Here is an 18,980-nt window from a genome sequence, read left to right on the forward strand (position 1 = left end):
AGTCTTAGTTTGAACATAACTACAAATACAATTCGTTTGTTTTGCATTTCCGTCTATTAAGAAAATATGCACTTTACAATGTGAAGTGTTACAGTTCATCGTGAAATGGGGCTTTTAAGAAACGCTTCAAAAATTGCGTTTTTGTGACACCTAGTGAAAAAGCTAAATCGGGTCAACATGTGACAAGACGGGGCCACATGTCACACAGCAAACGAAATGATGAACCTATTCCGCAATGAATTTGATGAGCAACTCATCTCTCATTTTAGACCAGTGAATTGACCACCATAATCGTGCGGATTGATGCTTTTGGACTGGGGTAAGCCAAATCTCAGCATCAATTCAAACACTTGAAGAAAACATCACACGTGATATTGTTAAGATACCAGCCGATATACTTAAAAAAGTAACTCGAAATTGGACGTAGTTGTGACCAACATTTACATGAAGGATTGCTTCTCAACACCTTTTTTATTTAATTCTTAAATTTGAGTAAATTGGATAGGCAATAACGATTTTTCGTTAAAAAACGAAACGAAAATTTGATAACATAATTTGGTTGGAGGAGTGACACCCAAGTCACCCATCCGGTCACGCTACGCCACTGCTCCATACGTTGCGTTTTAAATTGAACAACCTGAACAGGAAATACTACCGAATGTTGAAGAAAAACAATGCGACGAAAGACATTTGAAATAAATCTACATTTTCATTTTTTGGCCGCTGTGGCAGTATTGACCAATCCCTTACTTCGACCAAAATGCAGTTTACTTCACATTAATGTCAATTTTCGACAGTTCAGAACCAAAACAACAAATATAGGACTATTCCCAGCCACAGGGATCAGCGGTGCTCAAATGCGATTCAAGATTGAAGCTGTCAACTTGTATCTCTCTCTGTATCTCTTTTCTGGTTGCGAGTCGTCCATTGTGTCAAAAGTGTAAAAAACGACATCTTTTCATTTTCGCGTAGAACATCGATGGTCAAAATGATATTTTGTCGAGAAAATCGGCATTTCATTTACTTTTTAATAGGTGAGTGCGATGTTTTTGGTGCAAGCAGGCGCTTCACATCGTCAGTGTTCGCTAGCGACCAGTAATCTACCGTAATAGTTGGTTTTCGCAAAAACCATTTTTCGTCACTAGATCGTCATCATTAGCAAAAGGCAGACAAACTTAAAGTTAATTTTGAATCTGAATGAAATGTACCTTTCTATGAAAATTGAACTTTTTGTTCAAGCGATTAATGTAATGGACGAACATGGTTAACTATGAAATATATTGTTGTGTTTCCTATAGCACTATTTTAGTGAGAAAAAAATAGATGGTTCATTAAAACCGGATGGCTTGATAGACTCGAAAAGCGTGTTCAAAAATAATTACAAACACTGCTCATTTTATAGAAATGTACTACACATGTGTTAAATACGATGACATTTGATAGAACTTTGATATAATAACGAAAACAAAAATACATTCATCTTTTATCTGCTTTTAGGAATTGCATAAAGGCTGGAATCATTTGTAGTTATTGAACTGTGCCATCTAAAAGTGATTTGATTTAAAACAAGCGACCGACCGGATTCAATTTCTCAAGTTGAAATAAGACACCGTGTGAGTTTCAAGGAATAGTGAATATCAGTTTAGATATATTTTGAGTAAATGACGAAAAATCGTATCGTTTCGCAAAGATCTCGAGATAAATGAACTAGCTCAGTAGAACAATCAGTGGGATCTTCCAAATCCTTAAATGAGTGTAAAGCACGTAGCACTGGACCATATAGGATATCAACACCGCCGTCGTCCTCGGGTATATCAATGCGAGGACGAACAGCAGCTACAGCTGGTGGAATTATACAATGACCGAGAATCAAGCCAATGAGCATCTTCGAAATCAGCAGTGGCAGAAGGCGAAAGGTAAGTGAGCCAAATGTCACCTCGTTTCTCTCTGTATAGCACATGTACGAAATTCACGTCAAAGAACGCAATGTTCATTGGGGTTAACGAATGTCTCCGAACATCGTTACCGTTCGGGTCAGAAATTCTATCGTCATAGATCGTTTTTCTGGCTTGCACTGGTTCAGGGGAACTGTGTAGGGTGTGTTGGGATGAGGCGTTGCCAGTCCCCAAGAAAAGCCACAAAAATCCGGCTAGCTTCTCTAAGCGAATTGACGCCGATAAAAGCGTCTTTGTCCAGTCCTGGTGGTACTCGGGACGTAAAACAGCAGTATCCTGCGAGATAGTGAGGTTGGTCGCAGGCCTTGCAAGCCGCACCGCAAAAAAAGCCAAGCAACGAACAAGAAAACACAAGAAAATTTGAACCGGACTTATCGACACAGACCCAGGCGACGAAAACGGACTAACGATTGGAAACTCGGAACGTAGAATCTTTAAAATCTATCAATTTCATAGGTAGTACTCGTGTGCTTTCCGAATTATTGAAAAACCGCAAGTTTGCCATCGTAGCGCTGCAGGAAGTGTTTTGGAGAGGATCTACAGTACGGACGTTTCGCGATGGTCATACCATCTACCAGAGCTGCGGCAACACTAACGAGCTAGATACAGCTTTCATTGTGATGGGTAATATGAAGAAGCGTGTGATTGGATGGTGACCAATCAAACCAAGAATGTGCAGATTGAGGATAAAGGACCGATTCTTCAACATCAGCATCATTAACGTGCACAGCCCTCGCCTTGCAAGTCCCGATGATGACAAAGACGAATTCTACGCGCAACTGGAACGCTGCCCAGAACACGACATCGAGATCCATTATCGGAGATTTTAATGCCCAGATTGGTAAAGACGAGGAGTTCAAATCTCATCGATTTCGCCACCTCTAAGAATATGGCCGTACGCAGTACATTCTTTCAACACAAATTCCTCCACCAATACACCTTGAGGTAACCAAATCAAACAGAATCTCAGATCGACCATGTTCTGATAGACGTCGGCATTTCTCGGATATAACTATCGTCAAAACCTATCGAGGCGCTAACATCGACTCGGACCACTACCTAGTGATAGTTAAGATGCGCCCAAGACTCTCCGTTGTGAACAACATTCGGTACCGATGCCCGCGACGGTACAATCTTACGTGACTGAAACAAACAGATGTCGCTGAAAACTACGCACATTCGCTTGGAGCTGCGCTGCCGGAAGAGAACCCAATTAACGGAGCTTCTCTTGAGGACCGTTGAAGCATGATTCAAACAGCCATAAATAGCGTAGCGGAGAACATCCTAGGACACATAGAACGAAGACCACGGTACGAGTGGTTCGATGATGAGTGTCAGCAAGTGTTACACGAGAAGAACGCTGCGCGGGAGCTAATGCTGCGTCATGCTACCCGTCAGAATGTGGAACGATATAGACAGAAGCGGAGACAGCAAACCCAACTCTTCAAGGGAAACAAGCGTCGCCAGGAAGAGGAGGGTTGTGAAGAACTCGAATAGATGCACCGTTCTCATGAGACCCGAAAGTTCTCTCGGAAACTCAATACATCCCGAAAAGGCTTCGCACCTCGAGCAGAAATGTGTCAGATTCAGGATGGGAGTATAATGACGAACGGACGTGATGTGACCGAAAGGTGGAGGCAGCACCTCGATGAACACCTGAATAGCGTACAGGCAGAGGACCAAGATAACGGTGGAAGCGATTACGTTGGTGCAGTAAAAATGAAGACGTACCACCTCCAACGATAGGTGAAGTTAGGAATGCTACCAACCAGCTGAGGAACAACAAATCAACTGGCAGATGGTGTCGGAGCGGAACTTATCATGATGGGCAAAGAAAAGTTGGTTAGCTATCTGCATCGGCTGATTGTCAGAATTTGGGAAACAGAACAGCTACCGGAGGAGTGGAAAGATGGGGATATTTCCCCTATCTTCAAGAAAGGGGACAAATTAGACTGTGAAAACTTTCGTGCAATCACTGTTCTGACAAAGTGCTTTCCCAAATCATCTTCCGTCGTCTATCGCCACTGACAAACAAATTCGTGGGAGGTTATCAGACCGGCTTCATCGAAGGTCGACCTTGCGACAGATCCTCCAGAAATGCCGTGAATACGGTATCCCCACGCACCATCTATTCATCGACTTTAATGCCGCATACGATTTAATAACACGGAAAGAGCTATGGAGAATCATGGACGAAAACGGCTTCCCCGTGAAGCTGACAAAACTGGTTAAGGCTACGATGTCTCTCTTGCCTGCTGTTCAACATTGTGCTAGAGGGTGGTATGAGGCGAGCGACGTTTAACTTGCGTGGTGCGATTTTCAATAGATCCAGTCGATTCATTTGTTTCGCTGATGACAGTGAGAATTAGACTGAAAATCAATGCGTCTAAAACCAAATACATACTGGCTTCCGGATCCGAGCACGACAGGACCCGATTACGTGGTAGTGTAATGATCGACGGCGATGAGTTCTAGGTAGGGGACCAATTTGTCTACCTTGGCTCAATGGTAGCGTCTGACAATGATACCAGCCGCGAGATCCGGAGACGCATAAATGGGAGTTGTACCTACTATGGTCTCTACAAACACTTAAGGTCAAACAGACTTAGCAATTGTGCGAAATGTTCCCTGTACAAAATGCTCATAAGACCGGTTGTCCTCTACGGGCGCGAAACTTGGACAATACTCGAAGAGGACCTGCGAGTCTTTGAACGATGAGTGTTAAGAACCATCTTTGGCAGTGTACAGGAGGTTGACGTATGGAGGCGAAGGATGAACCACGAGCTCGCACAACTCACCGGCAAACCCAGTATCCAGAAAGTGATCAAAGCTAGAAGGATATGCCGGGCAGGACATGTTGCAAGAATGTCGGACAACTATTGTGCAAAAATGGTGTTCATCGGAAATCCGAATGGTGCGAGATGACGAGGAGCGCAACGAGCTAGGTGGTTAGACCATGTGGAGCATGACATGGTGAGCACGGGGTGCCCGCGGAATTGGAGAGAGATAGCCACGATCCAAGTTAATTGGAGAAAAATGTGAATCAGGCCATGTTGTAAAGACGTTAAACCAAAATAAATATAATAAGAAATAAATAAATAATACACTTCATTTCATTTTCACCGTGAAGTGACGTTCGTGATCAGACCCTATGTGTTAGGTAACCAAGATCATCTTCGGTCTCTACCGATCCTGCCCAGTATTCGTTCGTATTTGTTCACACTTGACGTTCTGTTTCCAAAAGTGATAACTGATTTATATGGATCGACAAGATGTGATTTGTTATTTTAGCGAAATAGTTACAAAAAAAAGTGCTACTCTATATTAATAAAATGCGAACATATGTATCTTTACATAAAAATAGGGTAGATAGGCAATATGACCAGGCGGGGCGAAATGGGCCACCCTTCGTTTGGGCTTGTTATTGAATCAATAACACATATTTTCCAACAATTTGTGTTAGAAATACTCTTATTCAGTATGTCCGTGAAAACCGTATTCAAATTCAATTATTTTGTAAAAACATTGAACGAAATCTCATACAAACTGATTATCACAAAAAACCCCATAATAAAGCAATCAACAAAATAAGCTCTGTACGTTTCATACTGAAATTTATGACTCTGTTCTCTATATCAATCCGTACAGATATTATCTCTGAACATTTCCACTGATTCATTGCGTTACTTCGTCATTTCATGTAAAAGTTCAGTTCATTTTTATTAAGCGTAAATGTACGGGGTGAAATGGAAAACCTGCTTGGGGCAGTATGACCAGGTATTTTTTCAACATAACCTGTAAATACAGTTGTCAAAATTTGTAAACAATGTTGGAAATAGCTAGATGTGGAATCATGGTGCGGAATTATACCAGAACATCTGATCGTAAAAAGTGGTCACAGACCAATTTGAACGCGGCCATCGAATCAGTGAAAAGTGGTACATCAGTGCGACATGTAGCCTTGGTTCATTGTGTCCCGTGAGAAACACTTAAACGTTATTTACATTGTGAAGATCATTTGCAGCTCCAGCTGTTTGGATCATTTGGTAATGTTTCTACGACGAAGTAAGAGAATGAGCTTATAGATTATATTATCGCTATGGAACAACGGTTCTAAGGTGTTATGACGAAAGAAATTCGGATGTTGGTGTTGGATGTTGGTCACCCTTCCAATAGCCAAGAGTAATTAGCCGGAATGAATTAGTTGGATGGTTTTCAAAAACGCCTCTCACAAAATAGAATAAATTTTCGTTTTATGAATTTGTTACGTTATTTCCTGGCGAAGACATGCTTAAATAATTGAATCAACTAACATGGTCATATTGTCCCGCGTGGTGGCCCATTTTGCCCCGTAGTGCTTCCGATCGACGAAAATGGCAGAAATTTTCCACAAAAATCTGCTTTAAAGCATACTACTCCTACAATGTACATCGATCAATAAGGTTTCGACAAGTGGCATGATTTATCAATGTTCCTACATTGTTTAGAACGTTTCGTTCATAGGAGGACCATATTGCCTTTATCCACCCTATTTACTTTTAGCATCAAAGCCATATACACGGAAAAAATAGAAATTTCTTTTACCCGGCCTATCCGGCTATCCGGCCTCGAAGCTGGCTGGATATCCGGTATCCGGCCAAACCTCTATCCGTTTAATCACTAATTTTGAATATTAAATTTATTACAGTGTATACATAAATACCTTGATTTATGAAAATGTTTAACGCAACGTAACACGATGGTTTTCGTTGGAGACAGTTAAGCGAAATCTTGAGCGATTTGAAGAGCTTAAACTATTCTTTTCGTTCCAAGTTGTGTATGACCATAATCAAATCAAATAAAATTTGCATATATCGGCACGCGGTACGAAGCCTCCACGTGTACGGTTCACTATTTTGATTCTCCTGTTGGCACTTTTTTGTTCTGAAATTCAAGGTCTGGCGAATCCGAATGATTTTCATGTGTTTCTCGTTAGCTCGTTTTGCAGCACTCTCAACACAACAATACTGCCGTTCTACGCATAGTTGTCCCATGTTCCAAAATCCGCAACTGAGAAAAACGCAATCAAAGTTTTCTCGCATATTTGTCTACCAAAAGCTTTAAGCATTGCAATTTAGCAATACACCGGGTTTTTTATAAGCACTATACTATTGTTTAATGAAATGTGATGAGATCCCCTCACTGAATCAATCAAGCATGATTACGGGTTTAAAAATTCAAGGTGGGACTGTTACGCCTAGAATATCAACATGGGACAATTGAATTTGATGTTGTTTCTTGATATACCTGGAACAAAAAATTTTTTTGTGTTTTTTTCGAAAGAATATGCATAGAAACATCGTTTTATGAAGAAATGAGTGATCTGCAACACCTTCGCAGAATATAAATCTAATTGTTATTAGGCATTCGCTAACAAGCTGTACACGTGTTCTGTAAACTTTTTCTTAATTGTTTGAGAATTAGTTCGTTCTTTCAAACCAGAAAATAGTGCATTACGCCTGCTGAAAGTGTGACATGAAGTTCTTGCACTTGAACCGACTTATTCGATATGGATCTACAAAAAATACATGGTGGGACAGTTATGAACCGAATATCAGCATGGGACAATTGAGCTTGGTGTTGTTTTTTTTAAAGTTGGGAATAAACCATATGTTTTTTTTTGTTTTTTCCATAAGATTATGCGAAAAAAACAACGTTTTATGAAGAAAAGAAATCACCAAAAAGTAACATGGGACAACTATGCGTAGAACTGCAGAATACCTAATGCAGCTTCCGAGGATATGAATATTCGCACTGTGATAGGTGCAAACGTTCACGATCTCTGAGAAAAATCTACCTTCAAGAAGCACGTGATCGATTCGGTTCACTGTCCTTTGATCTTGTGATCAATAATATATGAAAGAAAGCCTAAGACCGCTCGTCACTCGTGGCTACACCTGGAAGGCTGTACACAGTTCGCCATTGTCATTAGGCTACTTACAGAAGCTATTCTGCTCAACTACCAGTCTTCCTCCCTTGCAATTGGAGCGTTCATGTTACCGATGACGAGTTTGAAGTCACGCCGCGGGCATCTATTGTAGGCTTGCTCAAGCCGTGCGTAGAACTCTTCCTTCTTATCTACAGTACTTCCTTCGTGTGTAAATCCGCACAAACGATCGGTAAACGTACCCACTGGATGACGTGTCGTTGCGTTTTGCCCATCACAAGCAAAGCCGGTGCCAAGCTCGATGATTGTACCGCCGCTATGTTAGAAAGTGACATCCCATCTCCTGCCCCTTCTCACCTTTCTTCCTGTCCAGCGAAGCTCCTGTAGTGCTACGACTTCAAAGTTGCGCGGTTTTAGTTTATCAGGCGGCGTCAACTCGCTTTGTATCATATATTGGTATTTTGATATTTAGGATATTTTTTGGCTGAAAAACATAGATTTAAAAAAAGTTTTTTATTGATCAATACAATAATTCTCGATTCATTACCCTTTATTTGCAGATATCTACGACCAACTATTGCACGCGTCCTCTAGCAACTACAAACTTTCTAAAGAACGCACTATAGCATGCTTGTACGGTCGAACTGAATGCTGTTTAGAGTTGAAGAAATATGACAACGTTGCCCAAGACTGCCGTCAGTTGCTGAAGCTTCTAAGTGCTAGTGATGCAGGTACCAGTCGTGCGACGGGTTCCACCAGTCCAATACCATCATCAGCGTCTTCTACTTCTTCAACAACATCTAATTCGTCTACACAGAATGGCCCAACCGCAACAACAGAATCTAAAGTACGGAAGCGTCTAATCCATTCACTATATAAGCAACAGAAATATGCCGAAGCGGAGGTCATCCTTCAGGAGTGGGCTACATGTCACAAACAACATCAGGACATCAATCGTTATCTGGAAAGATTACGGTCCGTATTGAAAATGGCGTCGGCAAATTCCTCTCCAACAACAGTTCTTGTCGGCGCAGATCAAGTGTCAACTCCGGTTGATTCAACAGCGATGTCCACATCATCGTCGGCATCATCTGATTCTTCAGTTGATCCGTCTTCGACACCGACGTCGACCGTTTCCTCCCTGTCATCTCTAAACGAGGAATACGAGCAGATTGAGGCCAAACTGGAAAACTTGATTATCAACAATCTCCCTCCAGATCGGTATACTAAACAGTTGAACCAAATCGAAAATAATCTGCGAGCGAATGCTGACTACCATAATAATCACATCGGTAAAAATGGTAATGCGAATAACGTCGTTCCAAACCAATCGAATGATGACCAATCAGTTGAAAAAGAATCAATTTCAAACGGTAGCAACACATCAGTTAACGGGAATGAAGACAGCAAAGATAGTTCAGTGAACATAACCAGTAGCAGCGAAATACCGAGCGGAGACTCGGCTTCTGCAAACACTCATTCGACTGCAGCTGTAGCGACATCATCATCGGCTTCGAGCTCGACAAGCAATCCCAATATTAACAATTTCCAGAAGCAACTTGACAAAATCAGCAACATCAGCTGTGTTTATTGTACAATGGTTTTCGCCGACCGTTCGGAACTAAGAGCTCATTGTCAGACGGAAAGTCATCAAAATATTATCATGTCCGATGAAGGTAAGAAAAATTTGGAATGTTAGGGCTTCCGTGCAGCTGTTTTATTTAAATTGTTATTTTCTTCTCAGGCCGTGACTGGAAATGGCGTCCTCCACCCCGCGGATTCATTGCCGAATCATACACATTGTGTGAGAAATTCGTTGACAACCAAGCCTGCCATTATGGAAATCAATGTGTTGAAGCCCACGGCACAGACGAGCTGAACGAATGGAAGGAACGCTTCGAGTATCGTAAGAAAAAATTGCAACGAGCGCGGGATAAAGAGTTGTATGGAAAAAGTTACACCGAACAACTGCTCGAACGGTGGGTTCTGGCACCAAGTCCAGATAAGGTGATGAAGGAAAAGATCGAAGGTGTGGAAGAATCGTTCTCGCAAGATCTGGTAACAACGGTAAGCTCGAAAGTCAGCAAACGTGAGTGGACCTTTGTACTGAAGACCCGGAAGCTACTGAAGGCTGTAGCGCTGCTACAAGATGCGCATCGCAATCATTTTACAATCAAGCAAATATTTCCGGGTGAACCGCGAAGTGGAAGCATTGGCAAGAAGCTTAGCCAAACAGCTGTTGGCAACAAGGTAGTGGAAGCCGAGCTAACTTCTGACCAGGAATGGGTCGCACCGTCGGACGCAAAGCATGATGTAATGTACGAAACGAGTCCTCTCCTAGAACACAGAGTGAAGGTCGTTTTCAATACCGATATTTATGGCACGTTTCGTCAGGCGGTTGTTTTTGATTTTGGCAGTGAACCCGTGTTGGTTAAACACCTATGCGTAGACGTGGTCCCAGTAACGGAGGCAGATAAAATTCAGGAAATCCGGAAGGATGTAGTGATGTCCACTTCGGAGCGATGGGATGAGACCAACTCGGAAATAGTGGATTTCACGACGACCATCATCCCACACATGCAAACGCCGGCTTACGCTGCCGACGCGGAACGGGAGAAAGATCTTCTGCTGAGATACCCTTTGCCAAAAGCGTCCTCATTCGTCCTGACACAGTCAACTATCACCGAAAAGAAACTAACGAAAAATAATTACCGCAACCGCATTCACGAGCTTCTCTATGTGGAAGAAATTGCTCGTTATGAACAAATCGCACGCTATAATCTTCAAACGAAACTAACGATTGCAACAAATTATCTGTTGACACCAAGTGGCATGGCCACCAGCACGGCCAAATATTCTCATTCGGGTGAACTGTTTGCTCTGATGAAACTGGGGAAGGATGTTTCGGAGGACACATCTGCGGGTCGATTAATTCTAAACAATTGTCAGGCAGTGTTCATCGCTTCCCGAGAACCAATTCCACCTGGCGAGAAACGAAAAGTCTACGAGGCTGTCATTGAGGACAAAGGAAAAAACATGATATATCTAAAGGTTTCGGCAAAAGCGGTTGCCGGACTAGGTTTGAAGCCAGAAACAGAGTTCACCGCAGATATTCAGTTTCAACCGAATCGATTGACGTATTGCGAGTGGCATCACGCAATCGACAAAATTGCGGACTTCAGAATAATATTCCCAGATATTTACCTTGAGCCCAGCATTCCGTGGACACCTCAACGTCAGTGGGACGCATCGCTTGATCCGAAACTAAACTCAAAACAGAAAGAAGCAGTCGTAGCGGTTACGACACCGGTTAACATTGCCCTCCCTCCAATTTTGCTGATCGGACCATTCGGCACAGGCAAAACGTATACCTTAGCTCAGGCTATCAAACAGCTGTTGCTGCAATCTGATACGAAAATTCTCATCTGTACGCATTCAAATTCGGCAGCTGATTTGTACATTAAAGATTACCTCCATCCATGGGTGGAGGAAGGCATGGAAGAAGCGAAGCCTCTGAGAGTTTACTACCACAAACGATGGGTTGCTACGGTCAACAGCATTGTGCAAAAGGTATGTAGGAATAGAGTAATTCCACGCCGAATCAGTCGGCCGCTGTCCCGATTCAACTTGTCTTTTTTAAATTTTCAACATATTGTGGCAGTTACGTAGAATCATAATTTTCATTATCAAATGACCAATTTTAATTACAACTGATTTTTATAAGTGTGTATCCAGAATCATTGATTTTTTTTTTTTGCAAAATAAGAATAACTCGAAATCCAGATGATATGATGTGCAGAAAAGTTGTTGGAAAATCAATGAACTATTGAGGAAAAACAACATTTTAAATACATCATTAAAGAATCAAAGCACAGGCCGACAGATACATGATGTATTTATATTATCAGACATAGCGGATTCTGAGTTCTGACCGGCAGCGCAGACGGAACGGAGATATTTGTTTTTTGGAGTGAGAACGTAAATTCGAGTTGATGACATTGAGCTTCGTATCATAAGTAAGGAAGGAAGGAAGCGACAATGGCAATAATGAATTTTCAAGTGGAATGAAAATAGACTCAAAATGAAAATTATGAATAAAAAATAACTTTTCTATATCAAATATGTATTTAATGTACATGAAAACCACATTTTTTTGCAAGTGGAAAAATGTTATATGAAAATTGCAACTGAAGATAATTTTTTATTACAGTCAAAGCTCTCTATAGCGACAACTCTTCTAATAACGACATGTCCAAAGGTCCCTTCAAAATCGCATAGAAATTCTTTTCTTTATTGCGACATTTCTCTATAAGACCATTCCCTGTAGCGACACATTACCGCTCATACATATCTCTATTGAGACAATTTTCAATGCTATTTCATTCAAAGTGCTATGACAATTAGCTGAATTGAACTCAGTATATGACTATTATTCTATCCTGGAGCGGACGCAGAATAATTGCAATGGTGGACTGTAATTTTGGGCTCACCCGGTTCCAATAGACCTTAGGCCGAATTTAGGTGTCCGCACAGAATTTCCACGGGTGGGGTTCGTATGTGGATCTACAAACTTGGTCTGAAAGGATTAACACTGTTCGAATAGGTTTTATATTTATTTGCTTGATGTTATCGGTAAAAAGGTTGCCTGTCGCATTTGAATTTTTTTCAGTTCATTCGTCTCTAGCCTTGAAAAAGGCCCTTGACAAACTTTACACTTCCAACACCACACCTCCACCCTCACTGCCTTGAGAAAGCCACTCGATCCCTCGCCATCCAGCTCGTCCAGCAACGACTTTGTCCAGTCGGTGTCCTCACGAAGAATGATAACGCCTTCTTAGCTAACGATGCTGTTTTTATATTGGGCGAACATACATGTTTTCTTCTGTTGCCCTTCAGTGGCATAGCGAACAACTATAAACGAAAATAGTCTACGTTATGTTTTGTGAACATTAATCATCTGTTCACGCGTAACTGATATGAGTTTTCGGATACAAACAGGCAAATTAAAATTTGAAACATGGTACTTAACCTGAACACATTTTTACATGCGATTCTGCTGACGGCACATTTTAAAATTCTGCTCAAAATACTGCTGCACATAATCAGCTATACCATTTCGTATAACAAAAGAGCAATCCAAAAAATAACTCTCGAAAGAGACGTGATCGCTCTGAAGTTCTCTTGATAAACAGTGAGAAACAAACTAAGCGATGATGTGTGGATAAAAAGGAACACAATAGATATTATCTGTCGTGGATCACGTTTTCTCAAAATACTCAAAATGATTCTGGCGCAAACTTAATCCAAAACAGGGCTAAAGAGAAGCAAGTTGACTAAGCTATTTCTGTATAGTTGGCAGACTTCTGAATTCAACACAAAACTCAGCTCAGCCAAACCTAGATGTTTTAAAAACATTAGGAACCTTCCAGAACAAAAATGCGTGGATGGTGAGTGCGTTATTTGAAGAATGGATTTTCAAACAGGATGAAAGAATGGACTGAAGAGAGACGTATCACTCTGTTTATTGATAACTAGCTGACCCGGCAAACTTCGTCCAGCCTAAAAATTTTTTTCGTTATCACATCCACGGTTTCATACTAAGCGCACGTTCATGGGTCCAATCGCAAAACTGTTCATTGATTGATCTTCTAATCTACCTTTTAAATTTATTTTTTACTATAAAATTTCAGTACTTCTACCAAAACTCGACATTATAATATCAAATTATTTTCCAACACAATTCTCGTGCAAGATATTTCATCCACTTGCAAATAACATGTTTCTCTTATTAATTCGTTTATTTTTGCAGGCTCAGTAACTTAAGTTTAAAGGAGCCGAATACTTAAATATAATTTCAAAACTATATATATATAAACAATTTTCTTACATCTATGGTTAGTAAGGTGGAAAACCGATTACTCGCGGTGTACACGAGTTTAGAAGGGTGACATATTTTTAGGAGAAGGATGGGGTATAAGGAAACTGTAACAATGTTGATGAACACTCAATTCTTAAATCTGTTCGTATATCTATAGTGTTTTTACATTTCAACTTATTCTACTATTTATAGCAAGGGGACGAATTACCCGCAAAGGAAGGAAAGGAGGGTATAAGGATATAGGGACAATCACACACGAAGATCGATAGCTTTAAGGAAAACATATATATGGGACATGTAATCAAGGTCTAACCGAGCCAACACATCTCTCACCGGCACATTGGGCTGTCTTCCTCTGGCCCGAAGGGAGTTTTCTAAATTCGATCTGGCGACCAGATACACCTCGCACGACCAAACAACGTGCTCGATGTCGCGATAACCTTGGCCACAAACACAGAGATTGCTGCTGGCAAGATTGAAACGAAAGAGTAGTGCATCTAACGAACAGTGATTGGACATGAGTCGGGAGAAGGTGCGAATAAAGTCCCGACTCAATTCCAGACTTTTGAACCACGGATTGAGGCTAACCTTAGGGATAATCGAGTGAAACCAACGGCCCAATTCATCTTCATTTCACTTGCGTTGCCAGTTAGCGATGGTATTTTTGCGGACTAAAGAATAAAATTCATTGAAGGCGATTTGACTCTGATAAATATCGCCTTCAATTGCACCTACCTTTGCTAATGAGTCAGCCCTCTCATTACCCGGAATTGAGCAATGAGAAGGGACCCAGACAAAGGTAATGACATAACAGCGTCTGGATAAAGCACTCAAAATTTTTCGTATTCTCTCAAGGAAGTACGGCGAGTGCTTTTCCGGCCTCACTGAACGGATAGCTTCGACAGAGCTAAGACTATCCGTTACAATGTAATAGTGTTCAACAGGTCGTGAGGCGATGCTGTCCAAAGCCCAGTGTATCGCTGCCAATTCAGCAATATACACTGAGCAAGGATTCTGAAGACTATAGGAGGTGCTAAAAAATTCGTTGAACACTCCAAATCCTGTGGACTCATTCATAGATGACCCATCAGTAAAGTACATATTATCACAATTGATACGCCCATACTTTGCATTGAAGATCGTAGGAACGAACCCCAATCTAAGATAATCTGAATTTTCATGGATTTTTTCCCTCATGAACAGATCAAAATGTACAGAGGAATTGACGTAGTCAGGAAAACAAACACGGTTGGGAATATACGAAGAAGGATCAACCTGCATGGAGATGAATTCATGATATGAAGTCATGAATCCAGAATGAAAATTTAGCCCGATCAGCTGCTCAAAATTTCCGATCACCAATGGGTTCATAACCTTACACCGGATGAGGAACCGAAGAGATAATAAATTGAAGCGATCTTTTAGTGAGAGTACGCCTGCCAAAACCTCGAGACTCATGGTATGCGTTGAGGGCATACATCCCAACGCAATACGGGGACAAAGATACTGAATTCGCTCGAGTTTAATAAGGTGTGTTTTGGCAGCTGATTGAAAACAGAAACTGCCATACTCCATCACTGAGAGAATAGTTGTTCGATACAACATTATAAGATCTTCGGGATGGGCTCCCCACCAGGTGCCGGTAATTGTACGGAGAAAATTTATTCTTTGTTAACATTTTTTGCTCAGATACCTAATATGGGCCCCCAAGTACATTTGGAGTCGAACCATACCCCAAGATACTTGAATGACATAGCATAAGTGATCGGTTTACCCAAAAGTTGAAGCTTTGGTTTTGCTGGTCTATGCTTCCTAGAATAAACCACCATCTCTGTTTTCTCCGTGGAGAATTCGATCCCTAGCCCAATGGCCCAGGTTGAAAAATTGTTCAAGTTATCTTGTAAGGGTTCTTGCAGGTCGGATTCGTTTGATCCTACGACAGACACCACTCCATCATCTGCAAGTTGTCTTAGGCTGCAATTTTGTGTAAGGCAATTGTCGATGTCGCTTACATAGAAGTTGTACAAAAGGGGGCTTAAACATGAGCCCTGGGGAAGGCCCATGTACGAGAACCGACTTACTGCCGAATCTCCGTGAGAAAAGTTCAAATGTTTCTCACAAAGCAAGTTATTATTCAAGTACATATTATTCAATAGAGGCGGCAGACCCCGAGAGTGTAATTTGTCTGACAAAACCTCTATTGAAACAGAATCAAAGGCCCCCTTTATGTCCAAGAATACTGAAGCCCTTTTTTTTTTTCGGCGTAAGCCATTTGAATTTCTGAAGAAAGCAACGCAAGACAATCATTCGTCTCCTTGCCCCTACGGAACCCATATTGTGTATCTCAGAGTAGGCCATTCGTTTCAACCCAACGATCAAGGCGAAACAAGATCATTTTCTCCAACAATTTCCGTATACAAGACAGCATTGCTATTGGGCGGTACGAATTGAAGTCGGACGCGGGTTTTCCGGGTTTTTTAATAGCTATAACTCGCACTTGTCTCCAAACATCTGGAACAATATTATGCTCCAGAAACTGATTGAATAAATTCAACAAGCGATTTTTCGCCACATCAGGGAGGTTTTTCAGCAAGTTGAACTTATTTCTATCCGATCCCGGAGCAGAATTGTTACAAGAAAGGAGAGCAAGAGAGAATTCTTTCTATCTTGTGGTATACCTCGAACAATTTTTGCACAGGTGCGGAATCAGGACAAACCTTCCGTGCAAAATTAAAAATCCATCGATGTGAATATACCTCGCTTTCATTCGATGAAGAGCGATTTCTCATGTTTCGAGCCACTTTCCATGATTTTTTCATTGACGTCTCTCGTGATAAACCTCCCACGAAATTTCGCCAATAAGCACGTTTTTTCCATCAAATTTTTGAACTGATTCTCAAGGGCTAAATACAATTGAAAATTTTCAGGGGTTCCACGTTTCCAAAAAGCTTTAAATGCATTCGATTTATCCTGATAAAGCTTGGAACATTGGCTATCCCACCATGGATTGGGAGGCCTTCGACGAATAGTGGAGCCTGGGATGGGTTTCGTTTGAGCGCGAACCGCGCTGTCATATATCAAACGAGAAATGAAGTTATACTCCTCCAATGGAGGCTTGATGGCTAGAGCAATCGCGTCCGCATATTTTTTCCAGTCAATGTGTCTTGTGAGGTCATATGACATGTTTATAGATTCAGAAGAATTCGACCCAATGGTGATGGAAATTTTGATTGGCAAGTGATCACTACCGTTGGGGTCCTGGATTACATTCCACTTGCAATCTAACGATAGTGAATTCGAGCAAAGCGAGAGGTCAAGAGCACTTGGGTTAGCAGGAGGTTTAGGTACACGTGTTGTTTCCCCAGTGTTTAAAACGGTCATATTGAAGCTGTTACAAAGGTCATATATCAACAATGAACGATTGTCATCGTACTGTTCCCCCCAGGCAGTTCCGTGAGAGTTGAAGTCTCCCAAGATCAATCGTGGCTCAGGAAGGAGTGAGCACATGTCAGCAAGTTGCTTGCGGCAAACCGCAGCTCTCGGAGGCCAATACAAGCTGACAATACAGAGGTCTTTGCCTCTGATGTTTGCATGACAAGCAACAGCTTCGATCCCTCCAATAGGTGGAAGGTCAATTCGAAAAAATGAGTGGCACTTATTGATCCCCAATAGCACCCCTCCGTATCTGTCATCACGGTCCAAGCGTATAATATTAAAATCGTGGAAAGAGAGATCATTTTGAGAAGAGAGCCAAGTTTCGGACAGAGCAAAAACATCACAGTTGAAGTTATGAATTAAAAATTTGAACGTATCCAATTTAGGTATAAGACTACGACAATTCCACTGTAAAACAGTGATATCTCCGACCTCTCTATTTGAATTAGACATCAAGAGAGATAATCATTGCAAGGAGGGGCCATGTTTGAATCAATTGTTGCAAAATTGTCTTTAATACTGGAAGCATTGAGATGACAATGGTTCTGGTGGAGTCGGCAAGCTAACAGGGGTTTTCACCGGGGGGACTTGTTCTTGAAATTTGGGAGTGGTAACATTTTTGCGCCGGGGATTCCCTTTGAAAATACACGGTGTGCCCCCGCTAGCTGTGTCCGCTTCCATTCCGTCAACTGGCAACGTGGAAAAGGTATTGTGTGTTGACATTGATTGTTGTTGTTGTTGGGCCAGTAGAGAAGCGCCCTTCAAAATTTCCGCAAAAGTGCGCTTCGAGCGTTCCTTTAAAGAGCGCTTCTGTTTCTCCCAGCGACTCTTGTAAGTTTCACAAGCTGAGAGCACATGTGGATTCCCCCCACAATATGGACACTTATGCTCAGTCGCACTGCAAGATTCACCCACATATTGTTCTCCGCAAGTTGCACAGCGCTCCTTGTTGCCACAATAAGCTGAAGTGTGGCCGACTGACTTGCATTTTTGGCAAGTCATGGCTTTGGCACGAAGAGTCGCACCGGTAGCCTCAATTTGTCCGCCATAACGTAGTCCGGGAGAGCGGAACCAGCAAAAGTTACTCTAAACGAGTCGGACGGCGTGAATTTTGTTATTTCCTTTTCTTGGGAGACTTTACCGAGTTGGCGACAGTCGATACACATTTTGTAAATTACACAATGTCGCCTATTTTCGGCGTAAGAATATCCCTATCGTTCGAATGTTCACGGTTGGACCATACACAGCGGAACAGTTCATATAAGGCTTCCATTGTTGGTGTATTTAAAAGCACATATTACCGATGCAACAGACCATATGTGAGGTGAGAGGCTGGGATTACCAACACATGATGAATGTTGCGTGGACGTAGCAGCTAGAACAACGGAATTCGAATACTCGAATTCACGAAAATCAATTGATCGATAGGTCACAAATCACAAAAAAAGTCATTCACGATGGCGACCAGATGACAACGGCTTTCCAAATGTTGGTTAGTTTAGTTTAGTTTCCAAATTGTTTTTTTTTCTAAGGCTAGAGAGGAACTGAAAAAGGACGGAACTGAGAGTCTGAGAAAGCTTTTATAATTCAAAACATTATAAACATTATACCAACAAATTCGAACACGCTTTAAAATTCACAGAAGCTCTCCTCCGGCAAAAAAAATATAAAAATCAATCCGCTTTTGGTTACTTTGAATATTATTTTAGAATGCATCGACATTCATGAAATAATAGCGCACTTAGTATGCATTGCGGTTATTCATGTCATGATAGACATAGTGCGG

The 18,980-nt window shown here is 41.5% G+C and overlaps 1 protein-coding gene across 3 annotated transcripts in view; it reads left to right on the forward strand.

Moving 5' to 3' along the window:
- The first annotated feature begins 883 nt into the window (after positions 1 to 883).
- Positions 884 to 18,980, forward strand: part of LOC129765013 (probable helicase with zinc finger domain) — a 29,015-nt gene continuing 10,918 nt past the window's right edge. For 2 of the 3 annotated variants that reach the window (XR_008741323.1, XM_055764769.1), the window contains exons 1-4: positions 884 to 1,034; positions 1,498 to 1,916; positions 8,442 to 9,557; positions 9,626 to 11,451. Coding sequence is in view for 2 of the 3 variants with exons in the window: in XM_055764769.1 (XP_055620744.1) it covers positions 1,859 to 1,916; positions 8,442 to 9,557; positions 9,626 to 11,451 (3,000 nt within the window). In the remaining variant the exon portion in view is untranslated. The remainder of the gene's footprint in view (positions 1,035 to 1,497; positions 1,917 to 8,441; positions 9,558 to 9,625; positions 11,452 to 18,980) is intronic. The other variant, XM_055764770.1, reaches the window with a different exon arrangement.

Source organism: Toxorhynchites rutilus, chromosome 2 (genome assembly GCF_029784135.1).
Source record: "Toxorhynchites rutilus septentrionalis strain SRP chromosome 2, ASM2978413v1, whole genome shotgun sequence".
NCBI classification, from domain to species: Eukaryota; Metazoa; Arthropoda; class Insecta; order Diptera; family Culicidae; genus Toxorhynchites; species Toxorhynchites rutilus.